Source organism: Salmo salar, chromosome 20 (assembly GCF_965601325.2).
Source record: "Salmo salar chromosome 20, fSalSal1, whole genome shotgun sequence".
NCBI lineage: Eukaryota > Metazoa > Chordata > Actinopteri > Salmoniformes > Salmonidae > Salmo > Salmo salar.
The window spans coordinates 28,746,520-28,773,848 of NC_138310.1; the positions used below are offsets into that span (position 1 = coordinate 28,746,520).

A 27,329-nucleotide genomic window follows, 5' to 3' on the forward strand; every position below is an offset into this window, starting at 1 on the left:
CTTTCAGTGCTCTCTAACACAGGAGAGAAGGGGTTAAGGAAAAACAGACCCTCAAAGGCGCTGTCTGCTTAACCCCCGACCCCAGACACAGAGAGAGAGAGAGAGATACAGAGAGAGAAAAAGAGAGCGAGGGAGAACGAGGGACAGAGATGTAGAGAGTAAGAGTGTGTTTACATTTTGTCTGTGGCAAAGTCTTGGAGGGAAAGCTGGGGAAAGTCAAGCTGACACACACACACACACGCACACACACTTGCATGCACACACACACTCATTTCTCTACAAAGCACTGTGTCTGTCTGAGTGTCTGTGTGTGTGTTGTAACGGGCTCTTCTCTTCCCTGAGCTGTGAGCAGGTGTGAGGAGTCCTTAACCCCACTGAGGAGCAGAAACATGACACCTTAACGAGAAACACTACAGAGGGAAGAGAGAGGGAGAGTGAGATAGGTGACCACCAACAGTCATCATGGAGATGCCCGGTACACTCCAGCACAGCCAACCCCACTCTTCTCTGGGCAGTAGGTCATCTGTGTGAGGGGGTCCAGCTGGAGGAGACTCGAGAGGCCAAACAACCTGTCACACACACACACACACACACACACACACACACACACACACACACACACACACACACACACACACACACACACACACACACACACACACACACACACACACACACACACACACACACACACACACACACAGCTGCACTCGAACCCCAGAACTAGGCTACTCTGTTTAACTTAACCTCCTTTATCAACACTGACAGCTCAGGTCACCTCATCGGTGTTCTTTAACCTGCACTGTAGGAGTAACCCACTACTCAGCCTTAGTGTGCATGTTCATGTGTATGCGTGTGTGTTCTCATCCGCTGTGGTCTATGGCCAGCAGCACACAAAAAGGGTTCCAAAAGGTTTATTTGGCTGTCCCCAGCCAAATGGAACACAAAAGGGTTCTACCTGGAACCAAAAAGGGTTCTTCAAAAGGTTCTCCTATGGGGACAGCCAAAGAACCCTTTTAGGTTCTAGATAGTACCTTTTTTTCTAAGAGTGTACACCATGTAGCGTTGAGTAAGGACAGTCTTCTACAGTATGTTGAAGTATATGCTGCATGTCTCTTCAGAAGGAACATCAACATGAGAACAAAGTTATTCCAAATTCTCTTCAAATGTATTTATAAAGCCATTTATTCCAACCATGTTAAACATAGTCTCCATAAGGAAATGACAGGAGATAGAAAAAGCCAAAAAACAAACCTTCAATGAGAAACAATCAACTTGAACAATTTAACCAACAATGTGTCATTTCACGAACTTACAACAAAACCAGACAAAATCTCTATACCAATAAATACTATCAAAAATTACAAGACAATAAAGCAAAAACACTTCCCAATTGATCACTTATTTCTCAACTCTTACACACTCTCACACTCTCTCTCTCACACACACACACACACACACACACACACACACACACACACACACACACACACACACACACACACACACACACACACACACACACACACACACACACACACACACACACACACACACACAGAGGAATGACTCTCCCCCAGCATGTAACTATTCCTATGTTAGTGCAAATCACCTGGCCATCACCCAGTTCCAAATAATCCACCCACTGACTCATACGCAGCATGTTTTTGTTTATCTCATTGGCAAAACATTGAAGTTGCTCCCCTCTTGAAGGCAGAGAGAACCTTTTTATGTTTTAAAGTTATTTTCCTGCAATTCTACACATTTTATTGCCATGGGATGGAGAGAAATGTTGCAATATTATAAGAAATGTAATTCAATTTTATTCGTTTTGTCATGGGGCTGAGAGAAAATTGTGCAGTTTACCGCAAATTTCCTGCTATTCTACACATTTTGCCATGGGGGTGGAGAGAAATTTTGCATGCAGCATATTTCCTGAAATTCTACACATTTTGCCATGACTTATGCCATGATAATATGACATCTTAGTGAGTGTGACTCACAATATCAATGAGGACCCTGGAGGTCAGAGCCCCTGTGCATGTGCCCTTCATGCCCAGTCGGTAATTCGGCCATGATTACTACAAGTTTAGATATCTAGATAGACTAACTTACCAATCTAAAAAATGTAGCTGACATGGGCTAATTGAGTGACTTACACAACAAGAGGAATGATGCACAACCAAGGTCTGATTGGTCAGTTTGGGGGAACGGAGTGTTGTTTAGCCAGTTTGGGAATAAAGGACATGGCAGCAGTGACAGCAGCATGATGATGAGATGTGTGAATACCAAAAATGAAATGGGATTGTGTACAGGTCTTCTGCCCCGCGGCTGCCTCTAAACAAAACAAAATGTGTGTGTGTGTATGCAGGCACGTGCACATCACAGGAGGCTGCTGAGGGGAGGACGGCTCATAATAATGGCTGGAACGGAGCGAATGGAATGGCATCAAACACATGGAAATCATTTCTTTGATGTAATTGTTACTATTCCACTTATTCCACTCCAGCCATTACCACGAGCCCGTCTTCCCCAATTAAGGTGCCAACAACCTCCTGTGGTGCACAGACAGAGCCCTAGGGGTGTTGGAGTACCTGCCCTTTTGCCCTCCTTTGAAAAAAGTGCCCTTTTGATTAGTGTCGTCTCTTCTAACTTCCAATGCAACACATTGTCCAAATTAGATCATTTCTCATGAACTCATCAATCTTGAGAAAAGTCCCCTCCGCCGCCCTTTTGCCACTTTAAGTGCGCCAGTGCGCTGCTGCAATCCTCCTACCTGCATTAGCTACCTACCGGTGCCGGGCGGGGAATTTGAAATGAATATTGCCAGTAGTGGGTTACTGTGGAGTTGCTAGCATGTGTTGTTTCACAGTCAGGGAAGGGGACATCTGCAAGTTTGACTGTTTGTCAGCAGCAGAACAAATTTAAATCAGGTAAACACTAGTTTGCTTGTTTTAATAGATTAGCCTTGCTAACTAGCTGATTCATAACCTACAATCTAGATGATCAGCTGATATAGCCCACCCCAGTAGTGCTTCTTTTAACTAACTCCCTGTCATCTGTGGTTCTAGCTTTAATGCCCTACAATGTGTGATGAATGAGTGTGTTATTGCAGAGATAATAATAATACATTAGAATTTGGCTACAGGAGCAGTAGAAAACAATGAATGGATTTAAGTTATACATATTATTATTTTGGGGGGGTTATTTCACTTTGAGAACCTGCCCCACCAAAGATCTGTGCATGGCCCTGTGTGTGTGTGTGTGTGTGTGTGTGTGTGTGTGTGTGTGTGTGTGTGTGTGTGTGTGTGTGTGTGTGTGTGTGTGTGTGTGTGTGTGTGTGTGTGTGTGTGTATATGCATGTGTGTTTGTCTGTGTGTCCGTGTGTGTCACGTCTTACTCCCTGCAGCCTGGTCTAAACTAACTGTTTATCTCTCTTCTGCTCTGCCTGTGGCCACTCAGCCGGCCTCTCAGTCGACATTAACTCACAGCAACCCTGAGCTGAGCTGAGCTGACACAGACACACACACACACACACACACACACACACACACACACACACACACACACACACACACACACACACACACACACACACACACACACACACACACACACACACACACACACACACACACACACACACACACACACACACACACAAACCAACAGGAAACCACGGCCACAGAGACACAGTCTCACTTCTTCAGGGGACAGACAGGTAACATAGTGCATTATTAAAAACAGTCTCAGGGATGAAGTTCGGGACGTTGTAGTTGATGGTGTCATCTTCCTTCCTGTCCCTCCAGTTAGAGTGCTTATCCACCTGGTTCCGCTAACATCAGTTCCTTCCAGAGTGGTCCCAGACAGAGGGGGATGGTATTAAATGTAACACAAAGACGATCCAAGGCTCAATCCACAGCACAGGGAAAGACACAATTTACAAATTAAATCTCTTCACACATCAAACGACACACCTCACATAAACACCTCACATAAACACCTCACATAAATAGAACCCCCAGCCACCAGTCTGTCTTTCCCCTACACCTGTGGTCCAATCAGGTGGGCTCGCTCCACTCTGGGACCCCTCCCCTGATCTGTGTGTGTAGGGTGTGGTATTGGGTAGGAGACAGGGAGGTGGGGTAGCAGTGGTACTCTCTGAGGGGTGAGCTGGTGTGTTGGGGTGTCTGGGGTGGTCTGGAGTTCTGGGTCTGGTAGGGGCACTGAGAGAGAGAGTCCTCCAGAGGAGGAGAGCCTTGGTGGGCTACTGAGCTCAGCTGAGAGCCCCGGGGACTGGATGAGTAGGGCTGGTGGGGGAAGGTCATGTAGGGGTCAGTAGGGGTCATGGGGGTCATAGCAGGAGTCAAAGGGCAGCTGTAGGACCAGGATGTACAGCTAGGGTCATCCAGTCTGGGCTTAGATCCAGCAAACATACACGCCTGCCGCTGCCCCGCCTCTGACCTGTGGAGGGAGTCAGAGAGACCAGGGGGATGGACAGCGGGAGGGAGAGGGGGAGGAGGGTAAGCAGATGGGTGATAGTAAGACGCAACATCGCTGGGAGAACTGTTGATGTAGGACTTCTTGTAGTGGTGATGCTCTGTTGTAGGACAGGTATCATCTGCTGGAGAGAGAGAGAGAGAGAGAGAGAGAGAGAGAGAGAGAGAGAGAGAGAGAAAGAGAGAGAGAGGGAGAAGGAGGTGTAAGACTGAGGAATACACTATGAAAGGAACTGCCCCGCAAGCACATTTGGTTCCTTGGAAGTTGTGGGAACTTACATTCTTGGTTCCCCGTTGGTTCTGGTAACGAAGCCATAAAGTTTCCTGACCGACAAAATGTAATGTTTTTTTAAACGTTCTGAGAACGGAAGTGAAATATTCTGCTGCTCTGGGAAAGTACATTTTTAGGTTGCAGGAAAGTTTTGAGAGTGTTTTACTGTGGTTGCCTGAAAATTTTCCTGGGAGGTTTTATTAACATTCTGAGAACGGAAATTATAGGTTATTTAGAGGTTTTTGAATAACTTCCTGAAAACATTCACTGAATGTTTCAATAACAACGATAGCTTGCATTAATGGTTTTGAACTCAAAGCACAGATAGGACACATGGAGATTCATTTGCTTTGGAAAACACATTTCATTTTTTTTATTGTGGCACGGCATCAGTGAGGTTCAAACCTATGATCTCCTGTTCTCTAGCCATGGAATTAGTCCACTGCGCCACCAGGATGTAGCAAGCATGCAATGTTTTTTTTAACTCATACGAAGCAGTTCAATTTAGCCTATTCAAACAGATCCTATTTCAAAGGAAACAAGCACTCATTAAGATCAGGTGTGGCCAATAAGTGGGCGTGACCACACACCTGAACACACTTAACAAGATGCTGAGATGGAATGTAAATGTTTTTCAATAACATTAGACCGTTCTTTGAACATTCATGTATTTATGGAAAGTTTTCTTAATGTTCTGAGAACATGACTTTAAATAGAACCATGAGGAAACCTGTAGTAAACGTTATGCTGAAGTATTGAAATTCCCAAAGGAGAACGTTGTTTCTTAACGTTCTCTGAACTATTTGAGACCAATCCCAATGTAAAGCAGTTGGAGAACGTTCCTAGAACATTACCAAAAATGTAATTAAATGTAACCATGCTTGAACCTTTAGGAAATGTTCTGTTAAAGTAATGAAATACCAAGAAAATAAAGTTATTTTGTCAAGATCCTTCAATGTGCTGAGAATATTCCAAAGTTAAGCAACTGTCCTGCACCACTCATAGAACGTTGTGGTAAGGTTATATGCAAAATAACCACAGGACAACCAAGCTCTCATTAAGCTCTAAGAAACATATGGTTTTCAGAACACTATGTGCTAGCTGGGTGGTCTTCCACTAGCAACGACAATCATAGAAACAAACATGCCAGACTCAAAGAGGCATAAAAACTAATCCAGTGTTTAGAGCAGGGGTGTCAAACTCCTTTTACCATGGGGGCCGCATTCCATCTTCAACAAGGTCTGGAGGTCCGCACTGAAAATTGGTTATATTTCCTTGTCGTCAAAATGTGCTAAACATTTTCCTCTATCCATCGTTATTGGAATTTTTGATGCTCCCTGATCTGTCTTGCTTTCATTTAGGTTATTATTCAACAAGTTCTCACAGTCTCACATCAGAATGAGACATTCATCCATGTTTGTCATTCAAATCTTTTGAGTTTGTTACAAAGTCAAATTCCGAAGTGTTAAAGGTCAAGTTTAGGCATTAACTCAACATTTTTAGGGTTAGGGTGGAGGTTAGGCATTAACTCCAAATGGTTGAGGTAAGGGTTAAGGTTTGGGATACACTTAAAACCAAAATATCCAAAACAACTTTCTATCGCTGGATTTGAATTTACAGATGCTTACGCCCATTCGCTATCCCCATCCACAACATCCTAGAAAACCAAACCTACTTGAAGGTAACAGCGCTCACTGTTGCCCCTAGTGGCTGGCTTCCACATCATCTCTCGACGTCCTCAGACATGGATGGACGTTGAATACTGACTTGTATAAAGGGTGATCTGACTGGATTATTAGCGATCTGGACACAGTCAGGAAACATCATCATTTCTACACAGTTTTGATTTGGTTTTAGACATTTGAAAGTATATTGGAAAAAACGAAAAAAACGAATCTAAAATCTAAAAATAAATACTCAAACCACCCGTGGGCCGGATGTTTGACACCCCTGGTCTAGGGTGACAGTAAGCAGACAAATGCAGCGTTGCGTACCTTTCCTCTTGTTGCAGTGGTACACCTGCATGTGTTTGTTTGGGTCTGGTTGGGGGAGGGTGTAGGGGCCTGGAGGGGGAGTGAGGAGATCCTGGGTGGTGCTGCTCACCCCATTCTCACAGGAATAGGGGTGTGAACCCAACCCCCTCGCTTCCCCCCCAAACGGACTCACACTAGGACACACCCTCTGACGCACTGAGCTACGAGGAACCACCGGATACTCCTTACTGAGAGAGAGAGAGAGAGAGAGAGAGAGAGAGAGAGAGGAGAGAGAGAGAGAGGAGAGAGAGAGAGAGGAGAGAGACCAAGCACAGTAATTAGACAGGTCTCCAGTCACTGCAGATATATGAGTATATTTTAGGCCAAACCATCTAATTAAGGTGAAAATATTGTCTAAGCTGCTTGCCAAGACATTACACAAGAATTTAGTTCAGCCTGTTCTTAAATGTACTGTATATTTCCATACTTGTGTCTACCCCTTCAGAATCAAACCACATTATTTCTTTATTTTTGCACTCTCCCTCCCAGTTTCATCATTCTTGTTCTGTTATAGACTTGCATTTTATGAAGTATTTGCCTGCTGTACAGCAAATATCCGCTCTGTAAAAATACACATTTTATTCTCTCTACTTGCTTTTCCTCCACTCTCTCTCTCTCCCTCTCTCTCTATTTCTCGTCTACACTGGCTTCTCAGCTACCTCACTGTTATGTCGGGGACAGTGGGCTGTCTCTCTACCTCTCATACTACTGTGACACACACACACACACACACACACACACACACACACACACACACACACACACACACACACACACACACACACACACACACACACACACACACACACACACACACACACACACACACACACACACACAGCTGAGAGATAATATGCTTCTCTAAAAATAAACTCTCAGCCACATGCCACTTCAGATACTCTCCTGTTTCCCTCTTCTCTCACTCTAACACCACAGGCCATCCCCTTTCTTATTTCCTCCTTCCTTTCTCCTCACATAGAGCAGTACACTGACTACTTACCTTTCCAGTCCTCCCTTCTCATCCTCTCTCCTCCTCTCCTTCTTCTCCTAATCTAGTCTCTCTCTGAGAGGACATAGAACACTTAACCCCTTAAACTGCTGACACAAAACAGACTGTCCCTTTCAAACATCTGAGGCTCTGTACTCCAGTTCTTTGGATTTGAAATTATACAATGACTCTGAGGTTAAAGTGTAGACTGTCAGCCTGAATTTGAGGGTATTTTCATTCATATCGGGTGAACCGTTTATAAATTATAGCACTTTTTGTACATAGTTCCCCCATTTTAGGGGACCAAAAGTATTGGGACAAATTCACTTATATGTGCATTAAAGTAGTCAAAAGTTTAGTACTTGGTCCCATATTCCTAGCACGCAATGATTACATCAAGCTCGTGACTCTACAAACTTGTTGGATGCATTTGCTGATTGTTTTGGTTGTGTTTCACATTATTTTGTTAGCAATAGAAATTAATGGTGAACAATGTATTGTGTCATTTTGGAGTCACTTTATTGTAAATAAGAATAGAATATGTTAATGTAGATGATACCATGAGTACAGATAGTGCTGAATTAATCGTAAATAATGATAAGTAGGAAAGTTACAGATGCACATGCAGTACCAGTCAAAAGTTGACACACCTACTCATTCAAGGATTTTTCTTTATTTTTACTATTTTCTACATTGTAGAATAATAGTGAAGACATCAGAACTATGAAATAACACATATGGAATCATGTAGTAACCAAAAAAGTGTTAAACAAATCAAAATATCTGATTAGTCCAAATGTGAATTTCTTGCTTCCAAACGCTGTGTCTTTGTGAGACGCAGAGTAGGTAAACGGATGATCTCTGCATGTGTGGTTCCCACCATGAAGCATGGAGGAGGAGGTGTAATGGTCTGGGGGTGCTTTGCTGGTGACATTGTCAGTGATTTATTTACCGACGGTGATTTATTTAGAATTAACCAGCACAGTATGTAATGTGGTCTGTGTGTAGCTGGTTTAGAGGAGTCAGGCGCAGGACAGCAGATATGAGTAAATAAACGTATTTTACTCAAAAATGTCAAAGACAATACAAAATAAGCGAGCCCACATAAACGGACCGTATTACATAAAAACAATCACTCACAAACAAACATGGGGAACAGAGGGTTAAATAATGAACAAGTAATTGGGGAATTGAAACCAGGTGTGTAAGACAAAGACAAAACAAATGGAAAATGAAAAGTGGATTGGCGATGGCTAGAAGGCCGGTGACGTCGACCGCCGAACGCCGCCCGAACAAGGAGAGGGTCCAACTTTGGCGGAAGTCGGTGTCGGCTCCAGCAGCGCGCCGACAACGACCTCTGGGACGACCCGGAGGACGAGGCGCAGGGTGGATCCGGATGGAGACGGTGGAACTCTCGCAGCAACAAAGGGTCCAAGACATCCTCCACCGGCACCCAGCATCTCTCCTCCGGACCGTACCCCTCCCACTCCACGAGGTACTGAAGGCCCCTCGCCTGATGCCTCGAGTCCAGGATGGCTCGAACAGCATACGCCGGGGCCCCCTGGATGTCCAGAGGGGGCGGAGGAACCTCCCGCACCTCAGACTCCTGGAGTGGACCAGCCACCACCGGCCTGAGGAGAGACACATGGAATGAGGGATTAACACGGTAATCTGGGGGAAGCTGTAACCTGTAGCATACCTCATTCAGTCTCCTCAGGACTTTGGATGGCCCCACAAACCGCGGACCCAGCTTCCGGCAGGGCAGGCGGAGGGGCAGGTTTTGGGTTGAGAGCCAGACCCGGTCCCCCGGTGTGAACACCGGGGCCTCACTGCGGTGGCGGTCAGCGCTCGCCTTCTGCCGCTTCACGGCCCGTTGCAGGTGCACATGGGCGGCGTCCCAGGTCTCCTCTGAGTGCTTAAACCATTCGTCCACTGCAGGAGCTTCGATCTGGCTCTGATGCCACGGTGCCAGAACCGGCTGATACCCCAGTACGCACTGGAAAGGAGAGAGGTTAGTGGAGGAGTGGCGAAGCGAGTTCTTTGCCATCTCGGCCCAGGGCACGAATGCTGCCCACTCCCCCGGCCGGTCCTGGCAATAGGACCGCAGAAACCTGCCCACATCCTGGTTTACTTTCTCCACCTGCCCATTAATCTCGGGGTGAAACCCTGAAGTAAGGCTGATCGAGACCCCCAGATGTTCCATGAACGCTTTCCAGACCCTAGACGTGAACTGGAGACCTCGATCAGACACTATATTCTCAGGCACTCCGTAGTGCCGGAAGACGTGCGTAAACAAGGCCTCCGCAGTCTGTAGGGCTGTAGGGAGACCGGGCAGAGGGAGGAGATGACAGGACTTCAAGAACTGATCCACAATGACCAGGATTGCGGTGTTACCATGTGTGAGGGGGAGATCGGTTAGAAAATCCACCGACAGGTGCGACCAAGGCCGTTGTGGAACGGGTAAGGGGTGTAGCTTCCCTCTGGGCAGGTGCCTAGGAGCCTTACACTGGGCGCACACCGAGCAGGAGGAAACATAAACCCTCACGTCCTTAGCCAAGGTAGGCCATCAGTACCTCCTGCTCAATCAGCGCACTATCCGACCGATACCAGGATGACCTGAGGAGGGTGACGTGTGGGCCCAATAGATCAACCGGTCACGAACAGCAAATGGAACGTGCAGACGCCCAGTGGGACCCTGGACGGGAGCGGGCTCTGCACGTAACGCCTGCTCAATGTCCGCGTCCAGCTCCCACAATACCGGCGCCACCAGGCAGGAGGCGGGGAGTATGGGAGTGGGGTCCATGGGCCGCTCCTCTGTGTCATACAGGAGGTGGGTGAAGTGGTGGACCGACTGTACCCCTGATGCAGGGATTCGGAGACATATGTTTCCATAGCCTCCATCTCCGCCTGTGAGAGGGGATACATGTGACTCCTGGGAAGTGCAGCGTCTACCAGGAGATTTATAGCACTATCGCCCCGTCGATGGGGTGGTAATTGAGTCGCCTTCTTTTTGGAGAAGACGAGAGCCAAATCGGCATATTCAGGGGGAATGCGCACAGTAGAGACCTGGTCTGGACTTTCCTCCGTAGTAGCACCAACGGAAACCCCTAAACACCTCCCCGAGCACTCTCGTGACCACCCCATAAGAGCCCTCTGTGGCCAAGGAACTGTGGGGTCATGACAAGCTAACCAGGGTAGGCCTAGCACGGGAAACGCAGGAGAGTCAATAAGGAAGAGACTAATTCTCCCCTGCGTCACCATGCCCAGAGGAGCGGTGGCCTCCCTAATCAACCCTGACCCTAATGGTTGACTATCCATGGCGTGAATTGGGAAGGGTACAGCCACAGGAACAATAGGGATCCCTAAACTATGGGTGAACAATCTATCTATAAAATTCCCAGCCGCGCCTGAATCTACGAGTGCCTTATGCGGGGAATGCGGAGAAAACTCAGGAAAAGTGATATACACAAACATATGTGCAACAGAGGGCTCTGGGTGAGAATGGTGCCGGCTCACCCGGGGTGACGCCAGAGCGCCCTGCCTGCTGCCTCAATACCCAGAGGAACCAACCCGGCACCGACCGGCAGTGTGACCTCTGCGGCCACAGATGGTGCACGAGCTGGAACCCCCTCCGGTCTCCCTGCGCACCGCCCCTCCCAGCTCCATGGGTATCGGAGAGGGGGTGCAGGGGGATGGAACCAACAGACCCCGATCTGAACGTCCGTAGCCAGCAGGTTATCCAGCCGGATGGACAGGTCCACCAGCTGGTCGAACGTGAGGGTGGTGTCTCTGCAGGCCAACTCCCGACGGACGTCCACGCGCAGACTGCAGCGATAATGGTCGATCAGGGCCCTGTCATTCCATCCCGCCCCGGCAGCCAGGGTCCGAAACTCCAGGGCCAACTCCAGGGCGCTCCTCGTCCCCTGCCTCAGATGGAAGAGGCGTTCACCCGCCACTCTACCCTCGGGCAGGTGGTCGAAGACAGCCCGGAAGCGGCGGGTGAACTCCTCAAACTGGTCCAACGCCACATCTCCCTCTCTTCACACGGCGTTGGACCACTCCAGGGCTTTTCCGTTGAGGCACGAGACGAGGGCGGACACCCTCTCACGATCCGAAGGAGCCGGGTGGATGGTTGCCAATTATAAGTCCAGCTGCAATAGGAACCCCTGGCAGTTCGCAGCCGTCCCATCGTATTCCTGGGGAAGGGAGAGACGAATCCCACTGGGACCAGGAGAAGGAGGAGCGTGTAGTGGAGACCCCAGTTGTGCTGGTGGAGGCGCTGGGAGAACTCCCTGTCTCTCCCAGCGGTCCATTGTCTGGACAACGCGGTCCATGTCGGTGCCAAGATGGTGGAGCATTGCTGTGTGCTCCCGGATGCGCTCCTCCACCCCTATACCCGGGGTACCTGCTCCTGCTGACTCCATAAATTTGCTCCGGAATTCTGTAGGTGGTGCTTACTGGCAGCAGAGAAGTCAGGTGCAGGAGAGCAAAAACTGATTTACAACGGCGCAGTTTAATACATAAAACCACCGTTAACAGAACCATAAATCAATGGGTAAACAAAAACCCGTTACACACCAGCATTACTTGCACAAGCACTACAATAAACAATTCCGGACAAGGACATGGGGAGAACAGAGGGTAAAGTACACAACATGTAATGATGGAATTGAAACCAGGTGTGTGGGAAGACAAGACAAAACAAATAGAAAATGAAAGGTGGATTGGCGATGGCTAGAAGACCGGTGACGTCGACCGCCGAACGCCGCCCGAACAAGGAGAGGAACCAACTTCGGCGGAAGTCATGACAACCTGGCCTCCACAATCACCCGACTCAACCCAATTGAGATAGTTTGGGATGAGTTGGACCGCAGAGTGAAGGAAAAGAAGCCAACAATTGCTCATTATATGTGGGAACTCCTTCAAGACTCTTGGAAAAGCATTCCAGGTGAAGCTGGTTGAGAGAATGACAAGAGTGTGCAAAGCTGTCATCAAGGCAAAGGGTGGTTACTTTGAAGAATCTAAAATATTAAATATATTTTGTTTTGTTTAACACTTTTTTGGTTACTACATGATTCCATATGTGTTATTTCATAGTTTTGATGTCTTCACTATTATTCTACAATGTATAAAATAGTAAAAATAAAGAAAAACCCTTGAATGAGTGGGTGTATCCAAACTTTTGACCGGTACTGTATATCATACCCCCCCCACCTCGAAAATGCTAACCTTCCCTGTTATTGTAATGGCGAGAGGTTAGCATGTCTTGGGAGTATGACACTTGTCCGTCTGTAACTTTCTCACGCATCATTATTTAATTTTAATTTAGGACAATCCACAATATGGGACCACCCGACCAAATACTAAACTTTTGACTACTTTATTAATACACATACAAGTTAGTTTGTCCCCTAAAATGGGGGAAAATGTACAGAAAGTGCTGTAATTTCTAAAGGGTTCACCCAATATGAATGAAAAAACACTCAAATTAAAACTGTCAGTCTCCACTTTAACATCGTAGTCATTGTATTATTTTTAAAAATGTGTCACTGTCCCAATAGTTTTGGAGCTCACTGTATATGCTCCAATGTGAGCTGGGCCACACCAACCTCAGCAGCACAGCTCTGGGGTCCTTCCACCCCGCATCTCATGTTTCCTGGTCTTCCACACTGCCATTTTTGCCTGCCCAAACAAGTAGTTTACTAGTCAGTCCCTTCGCCTGTTGGCTACTCTACAATGCCTTCGGAAGGTATTCAGACGCCTTGACTTTTTCCACATTTTGTTACGTTACAGCCTTATTCTAAAATGGATTACATTGTTTTTTTCCCTCATCAATCTACACACAATAACCCACAATGACAAAGCAAAAACAGGTTTTTAGAAGTGTATATCATATTTACATAAGTATTCAGACCCTTTACTCAGTAATTTGTTCAAGCACCTATGGCACCAAATACAGCCTCGAGTCTTCTTGGGTATGACGATACAAGCTTGGCACACCTGTATTAGGGGAGTTTCTTCCATTCTTCTCTGCAGATCCTCTCAAGCTCTGTCAGGTTGGGTGGGGAGTGTTGCTGCAGGTCTTTCCAGAGGTCTCTCCAGAGATGTTCGATCGGGTTCAAGTCCGGGCTCTGGCTGGGCCCCTCAAGGACATTCAGAGACTTGTCCCGAAGCCACTCCTGCTTTGTTTTGGCTGTGTGCTTAGGGTCGTTGTCCTGCTGAACCTTCGCCCCAGTCTGAGGTCCTGAGCACTCTGGAGCAGGTTTTCATCAAGGATCTCTCTGTGCTTTGCTCCGTTCATCTTTGCCTCAATCCTGACTAGTCTCGAAGTCCCTGCCGCTGAAAAACAACCCCACAGCATGATGCTGCCACCACCATGCTTCACTGTAGGGATTGTGCCAGGTTTCCTCCAGACATGACGCTTGGCATTCAGGCCAAGGAGTACAATCTTCATCTCATCAGACCAGAGAATCTTGTTTCTCGTGGTCTGAGAGTCTTTAGGTGCCTTTTGGCAAACTCCAAGCGAGCTGTCATGTGACTTTTACTGAGAAGTGGCTTCGGTCTGGCCACTCTACCACAAAGGCCTGATTGGTGGAGTGCTGCAGAGATGGTTGTCCTTCTGGAAGGCTCTCCCAACTCCACAGAGGAACTCTGTCAGAGTGACCATCAGGTTCTTGGTCACCTCCCTGACCAAGGCCCTTCTCCCCCGATTGCTCAGTTTGGCCGGGCGGCCAGCTCTAGGAAGAGTCTTGGTGGTTACAAACATCTTCCATTTAAGGATGATGGAGGCCACTGTGTTCTTGGGGACCTTCAATGCTGCACACATTTTTTGGTACCCTTCCCCAGATCTGTGTCTCGACACAATCCTGTCTCGGAGCTCTACAGACAATTCCTTCGACCTCATGGCTTGGTTTTTTCTCTGACACACACTGTCAACTGTGGGACCTTTATATAGACAGGTGTGTGCCTTTCCAAATCATGTCCAATCAATTGAATTTACCACAAGTGTACTACAATCAAGTTGTAGAAACATCAAGGATAATCAATGGAAACAGGATGCACCTGAGCTTATTTTCGAGTCTCATAGCAGAGGGTCTGAATACTTATGTAAATAAGGTATTTCATTTAGATAATAAAAAAAAAATTGCAAATATTTCTAAAAACCTGTTTTCGCTTTTTCATTATGGGGTATTGTGTGTAGATTGCTGAGGATTTAAAAAAAAAAAAAAAAATTTGGAATAAGGCTTTAACATAACAAAATGTGGAAAAAGGGGTCTAAATACTTTTTGATGGCAATGTATACCCAGGCCTGGTCAACGTACAGTATAGGTCCAGAGTCAGCCTAAACCCTAGGCCTGTACACCACCCACCCAGGACAGAAAACACCCCTACCAGTCTGGAACGAGAAAAAAACAGATGCTTAACAGTCTCCTCTTTCCCACAGAATCCTCCACTGTAGAGAGAGAGAGAGCGAGAGAGAGAGAGAGAGAGCGAGAGAGAGTGAGAGAGAGCGAGAGCGAGAGACAGACAGACAGACAGACAGACAGACAGACAGACAGACAGACAGACAGACAGACAGACAGACAGACAGACAGACAGACAGACAGACAGACAGACAGACAGACAGACAGACAGACAGACAGACAGACAGACAGACAGACAGACAGACAGACAGACAGACAGACAGACAGAGAGAGAGAGAGAGAAAGAGAAAGAGAAAGAGAAAGAGAAAGAGAGAGGCTGTACTCACCTCTGTATCTTAGCCATGCGGTGCAGCTCCATGTCATCACTGCCTCTGAAGCCCTTAGCGAACGGGTTGTTCTCAATCTTCAGCTGGGTGATCTGACAGGGACACAACATACTTCCTTAGATCACTTAACACCCAGCCCAGTCCTGTGTTATACTGTATCCTACTGATCCAGAAGGAATGTTGAATCTGGACCTGAACGGGGGTGGATTTGAGAACTCTGGAACGCAACATGAACATTTCACAGAACCTGACCACATTCTTAGAAAGAAAAGGTGCTATAGAGAACCTAAAAGGGTTATTTGACTATCCCCATAGGACAACCCTTTGAATAACCTTTGTTGGTTCCTGGAAGGACCCTTTTGGGTTCACTGTAGAACCCTTTCCACAGAGGGTTCTATCTGGAACCCAAAAGGGATCTACTTGGAACCCAAACATGGAACCTATGTTCTGACAGAATACATTTTTTTAACCAGCAGAAGATCCCAGTGTAAACTGTTTCCCTAAACAGTCGCCAGGTTTAAATACATCAAGCCAAATATACTGGTTCTTGGAACATTTGGAGTGAAAAAATATTAGATATTTATTTTCACTGTCAACGTCACGGTGGGGTTGGTTTGTGTTTTTCCTGTTAGGCACGGGATGTATTTATCACAATACACGTGGGCTTTTACTATGGAGCAAAATCAATGCCAACAGAAGTGTAATTTGAATTAAAGAAAGTTGAATTTGTGTTTAGAAATATTGTATTGCAAAAATATAATTATTGAACGCATACATTGAATTTGTATTGCATGTCTTTGTGTGTGTGCATGCGTGACAGAGAGAGAGAACTTCTGTGAGTGTAATGTTTACTGTCCATTTTTATTGTTTATTTCCCTTTTGTATATGATCTACTTCACTTGCTTTGTCAATGTTAACATGCAGTTGAAGTCGGAAGTTTACATACACCTTAGCCAAATACATTTAAACTCAGTTTTTCACAATTCCTGACATTTAATCCTAGTAAAAATTCCCTGTCTTAGGTCAGTTAGGATCACCACTTTATTTTAAGAATATGAAATGTCAGAATAATAGTAGAGAGAATGATTTATTTCAGCTTTTATTTCTTTCATCACATTCCCAGTGGGTCAGAAGTTTACATACACTCAATTGGTATTTGGTAGCATTGCCTTTAAATTGTTTAACTTGGGTCAAACGTTTCGGGTAGCCCATTCCTCCTGACAGATCTGCTGTAACTGAGTCAGGTTTGTAGGCCTCCTTGCTCACACAAGCTTTTTCAGTTCTGCCCACAAATGTTCTATAGGATTGAGGTCAGGGCTTTGTGATGGCCACTCCAATACCTTGACTTTGTTGTCCTTAAGCCATTTTGCCACAACTTTGGAAGTATGCTTGAGGTTATTGTCCATTTGGAAGACCCATTTGCGACCAAGCATTAACTTCCTGACTGATGTCTTGAGATGTTGCTTCAATATATCCACATCATTTTCCTCCCTAATGATGCCATCTATTTTGTGAAGTGCACCAGTCCCTCCTGCAGCAAAGCACCCTCACAACATGATGCTGCCACCCCCGTGCTTCACGGTTGGGATGGTGTTGTTCGGCTTGCAAGCCTCACCCTTTTTCCTCCGAACATGACTATGGTCATTATGGCCAAACAGTTCTATTTTTGGTTCATCAGACCAGAGGACATTTCTCCAAAAAGTACGATCTTTGTCCCCATGTGCAGTTGCAAACCGTAGTCTGGCTTTTTTATGGCGGTTTTGGAGCAGTGGCTTCTTCCTTGCTGAGCGGCCTTTCAGGTTATGTCGATATAGGACTTGTTTTTCTGTGGATATAGATACTTTTGTACCCGTTTCCTCCAGCATCTTCACAGGGTCCTTTGCAGTTGTTCTGGGATTGATTTGCACTTTTTGCACCAAAGTACGTTCATCTCTAGGAGACAGAACGCGTCTCCTTCCTGAGCGGTGTGACGCTGCGTGGTCTCATGGTGTTTATACTTGCGTACTATTGTTTGTACAGATGAACGTGGTACCTTCAGGCATTTTGAAATTGCTCCCAAGGATGAACCAGATTTGTGGAGGTCTACAATTTTTTTCTGAAGTCTTGGCTTATTTCTTTTGATTTTTCCATGATGTCAAGCAAAGAGGCACTGAGTGTGAAGGTAGGCCTTGAAATACATCCACAGGTACACCTCCAATTGACTCAAATTATATCAATTAGCCTATCAGAAGCTTCTAAAGCCATGACATAATTTTCTGGAATTTTCTAAGCTGTTTAAAGGCACAGTCAACTTAGTGTATGTAAACTTCTGAGACACTGGAATTGTGCTTCTACACCTGCATTACTTGCTGTTTGGGGTTTTAGGCTGGGTTTCTGTGCAGCACTTTGAGATATCAGCTGATGTAAGAAGGGCTATATAAATACATTTGATTTGATTTGATACAGTGAGTTATAAGGGAAATAATCTGTCTGTAAACAATTGCTGGAAAAATTACTTGTGTCACAAAGTAGATGTCCTAACCGACTTGCCTGAACTATAGTTGTTAACAAGAAATTTGTGGTGTGGTTCAAAAACGAGTTTTAATGACTCCAACCTAAGTGTATGTAAACTTCAGAATTCAACTGTATGTTTCCCATGCCAATAAAGCCCCTTGAATTGAATTGAGAGAAAGAGAGAGAAAGAGAGAGAGAGAGAGAGAGAGAGAGAGAGAGAGAGAGAGAGAGAGAGAGAGAGAGAGAGAGAGAGAGAGAGAGAGAGAGAGAGAGAGAGAGAGAAGAACTATGTGTGTGAGAGGGATTGCTCTCTGGTGGTGGAACCATAACAGACATGATCAAAGGAAAGGAACAGGTCAGAACTGCCCTGTGAAGTGTACACACTGGGATGTTATCAAACTGGACATGTTGAATTGAGAACAGTGACCCTGGGGAATAATGCACTGATTCACATGGTAAAAAAAGATACACCCATAAGACAACTCTGGCCTGCTGTAGCTGCAACTCATTTAAATAATCTGCACAACAGGACCTGGATAATTCAATTGTATCTATGACAAAATAATCCAAATATCTGATCAAATAAGATCAACAAAAAAGTGACTTTGTTAACTAAATCATAATGACTTTGTGTTTTCAGTGTTTCAGTACCTTGTGGTTCTGGTATGATGTCACGGCGATGAATGAGGTCTCTGAGAACATGTGCGTGCAGAAGGCTGTGTTCTTGGAACCAAACCCATTGTGTTCATCTGCTTTGACGATGTGGAGGCGGGGTTGGTATTTATGCATTGAGTTTAATATAATCTGCAATACAGCAAAAACAGAGACATACATACAGTAAACAGTAAAACACCGAATGCTGTAGCGCCATCCCACTTGTAGAATGATATTCAATAGGGCACAAAATTGCCCTTCTGTCTACTCTGGACCCATGCTCAATTGTTAATTTCCAGATGTGTCTCTTTTTGTACCAATTTACTGGGTGTATCTTTGTTGTGCTCCCTCTCTAACGTGTGTGTGTGTGTGTGTGTGTGTTCGTTGAGAGACCTAATCCTAATTGATGTGATAGTCCCACCAGGCATGGGTATGAGGCAAGAGCTAATGGCCCTGAACGTCATTAACATCATTATTGTGGTTACCGCTGTTTTATCAGCAGCGTTATCCATCCTCACACACACACACACACACACACACACACACACACACACACACACACACACACACACACACACACACACACACACACACACACACACACACACACACACACACACACACACGTAGAGAGAAGTAAAGGACTGACGTGTCCAAAGGGGTCCAGGTGGTTGTTAGTGAGTTTGAGTTTCTGGAAGGAGACAAGCTGGCGTGTCCAATGGCTCCCAGTGGCCGGAGAGTCAGGGTGGACGTACAACCTCCCTGGCATGGCCGGCTCCGCCTTCCCCGAAACAGACCTGACACACACACACACACACACACACGCACACTGAATTCACACGTTGACAACTCAACCAAATATCAATCGCAATTGGACGCTGATGTGAGTGTCAGATGGCCCTGCTTTGACCCAGCCCTGCCCTTTTCTGCCGCCACTCATACTGTATGTGTTTCTCTCTCTCTCACACACACAGTCTGACCCAGCCATGCCCTATACTGTTCCTCTACTGTCACACTGGCACAGGAGACACACAGATCTGACATGCCACGGTTGTGCCTCTGGCTGTATCTATTATTATCTATTCTTATCATTAGACCAACATCCTCCTCACATGTAAACTGTTCTCAACATGAAGAGAGACACAGCTGGCCCTCATCAGTTACATCAGGATATGTTAATACCAATACAGGTGTTAATCAGAGCGATGGATGACATACTGGCAAATCACAACCATGTGAGCATGAAAGATGTTTCCAAAAATGATTGTCCTTGTAGGATAATAAACGAATCTGATCTATTTCAAACAGGAAAAATGTTCTGGTTCACATGAAATACAATAGACTATAACGTGTGTGCGTATTGTTGTCGGTGTGTATGACTTTTTAAGTTGGAATCTGTCCGAGAATGATGCCTCCAACTGGCAACAACTGGACCGAGCTGGAAAACATGTTCACTGAAGTTATTTCACGTCTGTCAAATGGGACAGGGAAATGACAGAGCACCACAGATATTTACAAACAAAGAACCTCCCTTAGAGGGAGATGTACCCACGCACAACAGCATTCACATTAGACATTAACATAGGTCCTTGTCCTAAACATGACTGAAAATGGGCCATCTGCCTCCCATTGGGCCAGTGGGATCAGCTGAATGAAGCGTCTTTTAGGGTGCCACAGGGCATCATCACGTGACCAGGGAGAGGATGACAGACTCACGCAGCACAACTGGGTTTAGATCTCCCCTGCAGCCTCATGCTGGTGTGGACCTCAGAGAGACCCGGTCTTTAATCTGCCCGCCACATGAACCCATGGTACTGAGACTGAACCGGTGGTCAGGGACAGGGGGAGTGGCGCGCAGCCAGCAGGCAAACACAGGGAAATAGGGAACAGGGCACAGGGCACGGGGCAGGACTGGCACATCACTGCACCGTTTTAGAAGGGCTATACATCCACGGCTCTGCTCTGTGTTATATTTCTCTCTCTATGATGTTGTTAAAATACAGCATATAGCATTTTATCATGGGCGGCAGGTAGCCTAGCGGTTAAGAACGATGGGCCAGTAAGCGAAAGGTTGCTGATTTGAATCCCAGAGCTGACTAGGTGAAAAATCTGTTGAGCAAGGCACTTAATCATAATTGCTCCTGTAAATCGCTCTGGATCAGAGCTTCTGCTAAATGACTCAAATGTAAATGTGAATGTAATTCTTATCAGGGATGAAATCTCTAATAGGAGAGATAGATATAAGCCTAGCTCTTGGTTTTATGATACTTTGAAGCTTGAAACTTGACTATGGGTTATTGGGTGTGTTGAGTCAGTTATAGGCTACTACGCCCATTTCAAGTATTTATTTCATAAGCTCATGAAATAAACATGAATCTACATTTAACACAAACAATACACATCAAATAGGCTATTTAAATATGCAAAGATGTGATATGAAGCTTGCCATTTATTATCAGCGAACTTGTAGCGGTGGTCATCCGCTGGCACGACATCCATGAGGAGAATGTACTTGCTTTTAGGGTTGAGGCCCGTCACCTTCACCTTGTAGCAGGGGAACATCCGCCTGGCGAGACAGGAAAACCACCGACAGTAAGGAACATAGCAAAAAAAATGCCATTTCCGTAGGCCTATCACTGAGGCATAACAACCATCGCTGCAGTTGTGAGCAAAAACCGAAACAAAACATACTTGTGATAATTATAGGCTAAATAAAAATGTTAGGCTACAAACATTAATCATAAAAATGTGACTAAATATTTGAAGGTTTAAGAGGTCTATAGGCCTAGTAGATTAGTTTTTATATTTCCATAAATGCTCCTTGGTAATTACCATATAGCCTAAGCCAAAGTAAAAAGAAAGAAACAATGTGTTTGCAAGTTTATAGGGACACGATTTCCATTCTCAATCTCACCTAACACAAAAATACATTCAGCAAAGAATAGGCTACTTCTACTTTTTCAAAGCATTCAGCACTGACGTTTGAAGAGAAAAATGAAGAGATTAAGACCTTCCCGCCTTAGTGATGATCATCTCGGTTCCAAGCTCGTGGAATTTATCCCACAGTTCCCGCTCTTGCATGTATACTTTTATTCCATCCATTCCCTGAGAATAGAGAGAACAGATGAGATAATAAATATATTAAACATTTAAACCAAAGACCCACTCCCTCCGCCATGAATATCCTACCAATAGGTCGACACAAACTTATTTGAACATTGTTAAAACAATAAATAAATAAAATAAAAATATGTTGGCCTGTAAAGCCTGCACATTTACATTGTATTTTATCTTAATGAGACTAGGTCGTATTATTGGAACAGGTTTACTTTACATTAATAACAATAACTAGTGTAAGCCTATGTATTACATGCTGCACAGTTCTACACTGTTAAACAGGCTACTGAAGGTTTCACATTTATCCTGAAGGTTTCACATTTATCCGTCAACAACGATATTTTAACGGAGTTTGACACAGATTTGACAAGAGAGAAGCAGTCAGTCAGTCATTCCGTGTTGCTCTGGGCATGTTCTAGGTAACCAACCGACAGTTTTGAAACCAAATCTAGGTCATATTCAGCTCCTGCATTCCTAAAACTGACTGTTTGTTTCTGCTTTGACATGACATGGACTCTTACCTAGCTGACATTAAGTTAGTATATTGGGGGAATAAGCTAATCGTTTAAATTAGTGGCCTAGGCCTATATTATTCTGTGAAAAAAAACAGGGATCTCTAATAGGCTATAACACCGTAGATGATTAGCCTAATAATGACATTATTTTCAATAAGAATTTTTCCATATCACTTAAGGAGAAAAAAATCATGCAATTACCGTGCATGCAAAAATCGTCATCACCCACAATTTAAAAATACATGGAAGTGCATCGTTTTTATGTTTAGAACAACTAAACACACACGCACACACACGGTTAGTTACCTGCTGTGTGCACGTTGTCTGCGGTGAAGGTGGCGAGCTCAGGGAGCGAATGTGATTCTCCGGTTTGTTCTCTTTCGGTGAGTCCTTGCCGGTGTCCACGCGCTCTTGGATGGCGTTAGCCATGACACTGTCTGACAGCGAGGGACACACGGACGGGATAGACACAACACACACACACACACACACACACACACACACACACACACACACACACACACACACACACACACACACACACACACACACACACACACAATTTTCTAATATTATATTATCAGTCAATACGTTACTATTAGCCTATTAGACCTACTATAGAGGCTATCATTCCATATTCCATTAAGCTAATAGCCAAAAGCGATAGGCCTATATGGATGCTGTATTTTCAGAATCATCGGCCTAGGCCTATACTGTACACTGTGTGTAGAAAACAATAAGAACACCCCCCCCCCCCCCCCCCCCAACCACCACCACCACAATTTTTGCCCTCAGAACAGCCTCAATTCGTTGGAGCATGGACTCTACAACTGTAGAGTGTCGAAAGCGTTCCACAGGGATGCGGGCCCATGTTGACTCCAATGCTTCCCACAGTTGTGCCAAGTTGGCTGGATGTTCTTTGGGTGGTGGATCGTTCTTGATACACACAGGAAACTGTTGAGCATGGAAAACCCAGCAGCGTTGCAGTTCTTGATACAAACGGGTAGCACCTACCATACCCCATTCAAAGGCACTTAAATATTTTGTCTTGCCCATTCACCCTCCGAATGACACACACACAATCCATGTCACAATTGGCTTAAATATCCTTCTTTAACCTGTCTCCTCCCCTTCATCTACACTGAAGTGGATTTAACAAGTGACATCAATAAGGGAAAACAGCTTTCACCTATTCACCTGGCCAGTGTCTATGTCACGGAAAGAGACGGTGTACTTAATGTTTTGTACACTCAGTGTATATGCGGATTCAATTATATGCTTAGCTTATCATCCAAATGAAAAGCGTTCACTAAAGCGTGCATTATAGGCTACATTGAAACGTTACAAAATAAAGCAAATATGATCTCTACAAATATATGAATATGTTGACTGTAGAGCTGATAATATTGACTTGAATTCAATGTGCAGCTCAGTCTCATTTCACAGAAAATATGCCAAAATAATAATGCAATTCAAACTAAAACTATATTACCAAATAATCTGGGTTATACCTTTTAAAACACGTAAAGAAATATGCCCATGCACAAATGGTCTATATAATCAAATGAAACAAATTAAGAAATCAAATATCAGTAGGCTAAGGCTTTGTGACAAACTATTATTAGGATATATTGAAAATAATTTCATGATTATGTCACATGGTGGGCATATTAACAACGTAATAATAACAACAATAATAATAACAACAATAACAACAACAACAACAATAATCATCACCATCATCATCATCATCATAATCTAATAACAGTCTAATAATGAATAATGTAGTTTATGCATACATGAATTTAAGCCTATAAATAATGTATCAATAATAACATAATAATAACACTATTTTAGGCTACTAGAAATCAAATATGTTATTAGTAAGCTATACAATGATATGATGCTATAAACTGTGAAAGATCAGGGCCCACTGGTTAAAAAAACTCATTGTTTTCAATATATTATTGACTATAACATTTCTAGTAACGCTAAAGGCTCTTTCAATCTTTAAAACTGAAGCGTTACATATACGCGATAGAAATGTAAAGGTAATTTCCGATGGAGCCGAAATATGCAGCGTTTACCGTGAATGCAATCTCCGCTAAATCAGGGACATTGCCTTTAAATTTCAATCACGCTGTAAAACTGAATTTACGCGATGAGACTGAATAGAGCCCAAAATCTAAACAGTGTTTCTAGATGACCGATGAGAGGTCCAGTTTGACTTATTGTAGGTAAAATCCCAGACTGCACATGAATATCTCTCACTGAACAGCACCCGGGTTGAAATACATATGCTATGTCTGGTAGCCTACTCATTTTTCTGTGTATTTTTGTACTGTCAAATAATGTGGCCAAATCAGCTACTTCTATTTGAAGTAGCCTATTTGATAGTATTTTCAAATAACATCCTATAAATACCCGAAACTATTTACAAATACTTGTTTCCAAAAACCCATTATTTCAAATACCCATAGGACCAAACTGGGTTCAAATGCATATAGTATTTCAATATTTGCGTTTAAAATAACACTTTGTGTTTTTGAGTATTTTCACATGCCAACATTCCAACAATATTTCCAAATAGGCCTACATTCCAACATTAAACTACTTTTATTTTCAAAGAAAAAATATCCAAATACTTAGCCTACTTCGAAATTACTTTGAAGTAATGGAAATCCCTACGTTAAATAGTATTTGAACCTAGGTCTGCACTATACATCAACTCTGGACAGGAACGTTATGTAGGCCGCCGTCTAAAGCCAAGCCGCTGAGACTAAACAACACATTCATACTCAAACACTCCTTACTCTTTGGGTGTAGACCGCCTACCTTATGCGCTGTTCTGTTTCGTCCCCGGAGAACACAGTTTAACTGTCATCCTGGTGTGTGTGTTAAATCAGTGTCCCGAGTCGCTGTGTTACCTATTTCCGAAATTCAACGGTCATCCTGGTGTGTGTGTGTGTGTTAAATCAGTGTCCAGAGTCGCTGTGTTACCTATATCCGAAATTCCCACAGGCCCACACTCATGCACATAAGTAACCGAAGGAATTAGAACACTCTGTGAGCAGACCTCCGTCAGTAACGCAATATACCGTGAATATCATACTGGACGAAGGTTATATACGTCTTAGTATTTTAAAACTGGATTGTAGCTTATGTCTGGACAAACTTTCGTACACCATCTGACTCTGACCGTTGTCGCAGCCAGCCTGGTCGAGCCTCAAGAGACCCCGTGTTCCCGCCTTCCCTCCTCCTCTCCCTCTCTCTCTCTCCATGCAGGGGAGCTCTCAGTGTGTCCCTCAAATCAGCAATGATAAGCTTCAAGGAAATCCCTTCGTTTTTCAACCCCCCCCCCCCCATACCCTATACTCCTCCAATTCTCTCTGACAACCGCAAGTGTTCCCATATTAGGATGCCCTAAATATCAGGGGACAAATCGATCAAAGTAGGCCTATCACAATTATCAATTTATCAGTCACTGAAACATTGGATCATAAGATGTCTCTCTCTCTCACACACACACACACACACACACACACACACACACACACACACACACACACACACACACAGAGAGAGATAGAAAAAAATATGTAAATGAGGGGGGGTCGTCGTTTTATGAGGATTTGGTTTGGTTTAATAGCATGAAAGTAGACTACCTAATCCCTATTGAAGAGAGGAGCAACACTAAATAAATACACGAATGCATTATCTCAGAAAATAAATAGCTAGGCTAGACTAGACATGTATATCATCTCAAAGGCTACCATCCTCCAAAGCAATTTGGTGCAGTTAGCGCGAATATGTCTGGATTACTGACAATCGAGATAATCAACCGGTTGTGCGCATTACCGTGCAGCTCTAGACCAGAGTCAACCGGAGTTGAAAGTTGAAGGGGTCAGCGCGAGGTAAACTGGCGCTCGTTTGGACTCGGCTCTCTCCGGTTGGCGAAATGAATTTGGCTCTGATTTCCATGAAATAATCCATCCGCAATCACACACACTGAAATAGTCTGTCAGGGCTACATTGCAGATGTAGTCTATTGTAATAGCCAAATTGTGTTAAATTATAGACCTGCGCATTATGCGTTTGTGTAAGAAATTGGCTTTGTGTAGGCCTAAATAATTATAGCATATAGGCTATTTTATATACTTTTCTAACATTTTCGTGGCTTCGACTCATAGGCTACCGATAATGACTCCATATCCTTGACATTCTTCTTTGATATTTGTTTTGTCATTTTTGACGGTAATAAACTCATTATTACAAGATTCTCACCTGAATTTGGGCTGTTATACATGCAGTGTCACGCGCGCTCTAACGCGCAAGTTTCCCTTTAACCCAACAATTATTTTCTCAAGTGATAGCCTAGCAGATCATTTAATAATAGTCCTATATTAGTGTTATATTATATGCTTTCATAAATATATGCTCAGTAGGATAGATCTCTATTTTTCTCACAAATAAAAAGACAAACGACTATATCCTGTAGGCCATGCACCTCTCCAAAACAGACCAGGTTATATCAACAATTGTTGTGTCTTACCGTGTTCAGATGTCAGTTCAGCGCTGGGACATTTATGGTCTATTGACTCTATTCGGTCTGTAGGCTACTAGTCTGTCAACAGTCCTCGACGGTCTCATATGAAGCAGTCCATACGTCTGTGCGTTGGGGCATTCATATAGATAATGTGCTGTCATGGAGTGGCATTAGGATTGTGGCTGTTGTGGAGTGGAGATGGTGTGTGTTGAGTTGGGGGGGATGCTCTGATAACGGTTTCCGTCGCCACGTACACCACAGACGTCACCGCGCTCACACGACTGACCCCCCGCGGACCCGCACGGTTTGGTTACACTGTTAATGATCACAGAAATGGGCCTATATAGTCAACTTTAGGCCTAGTCTACTACTACCAATCTGTGGTATTATAAGCATTTCAACTGCCAGAGAAATGGATGGAAATGACCGATGGACAAATATCAACCTGCTATTGATAACTAGG

At 44.4% G+C, this 27,329-nt stretch overlaps 1 protein-coding gene across 3 annotated transcripts; it reads right to left on the reverse strand.

The window, feature by feature from the left end:
• Positions 1-1,169: 1,169 nt before the first annotated feature.
• Positions 1,170-27,051, reverse strand: LOC106580295 (T-box transcription factor 5). Of its 3 annotated transcripts, none has more exons than XM_014161151.3 (9): positions 26,873-27,051; positions 22,627-22,757; positions 21,699-21,793; positions 21,135-21,254; positions 19,338-19,485; positions 18,686-18,838; positions 15,542-15,633; positions 6,765-6,991; positions 1,170-4,621 (listed from the first exon to the last, which is right to left on the reverse strand). In XM_014161151.3, exons 2-9 carry the CDS (start codon positions 22,747-22,749, stop codon positions 4,062-4,064), a joined length of 1,518 nt encoding a protein of 505 aa, XP_014016626.2. In that variant the 5' UTR covers positions 22,750-22,757; positions 26,873-27,051; the 3' UTR covers positions 1,170-4,061. The 3 variants fall into 3 exon arrangements, with proteins under 3 accessions (XP_014016626.2, XP_014016621.2, XP_014016622.2); XM_014161146.3 differs by having other exon boundaries at positions 1,170-4,624; XM_014161147.3 differs by lacking the exon at positions 26,873-27,051 and adding an exon at positions 25,156-25,624 and having other exon boundaries at positions 1,170-4,624.
• Positions 27,052-27,329: the final 278 nt, after the last annotated feature.

Coding starts and splice junctions, on each gene's coding strand:
- LOC106580295 (XM_014161146.3), bottom strand. CDS start 22,749: ATGGCTAACGCCATCCAAGAGCGCGTGGACACCGGCAAGGACTCACCG. Junction 21,255..21,698: donor ATCATCACTAAGGCGGGAAG/GTCTTAATCTCT, acceptor CTGTCTCGCCAG/GCGGATGTTCCCCTGCTACA. Junction 15,634..18,685: donor CATCATACCAGAACCACAAG/GTACTGAAACAC, acceptor TGTCCCTGTCAG/ATCACCCAGCTGAAGATTGA.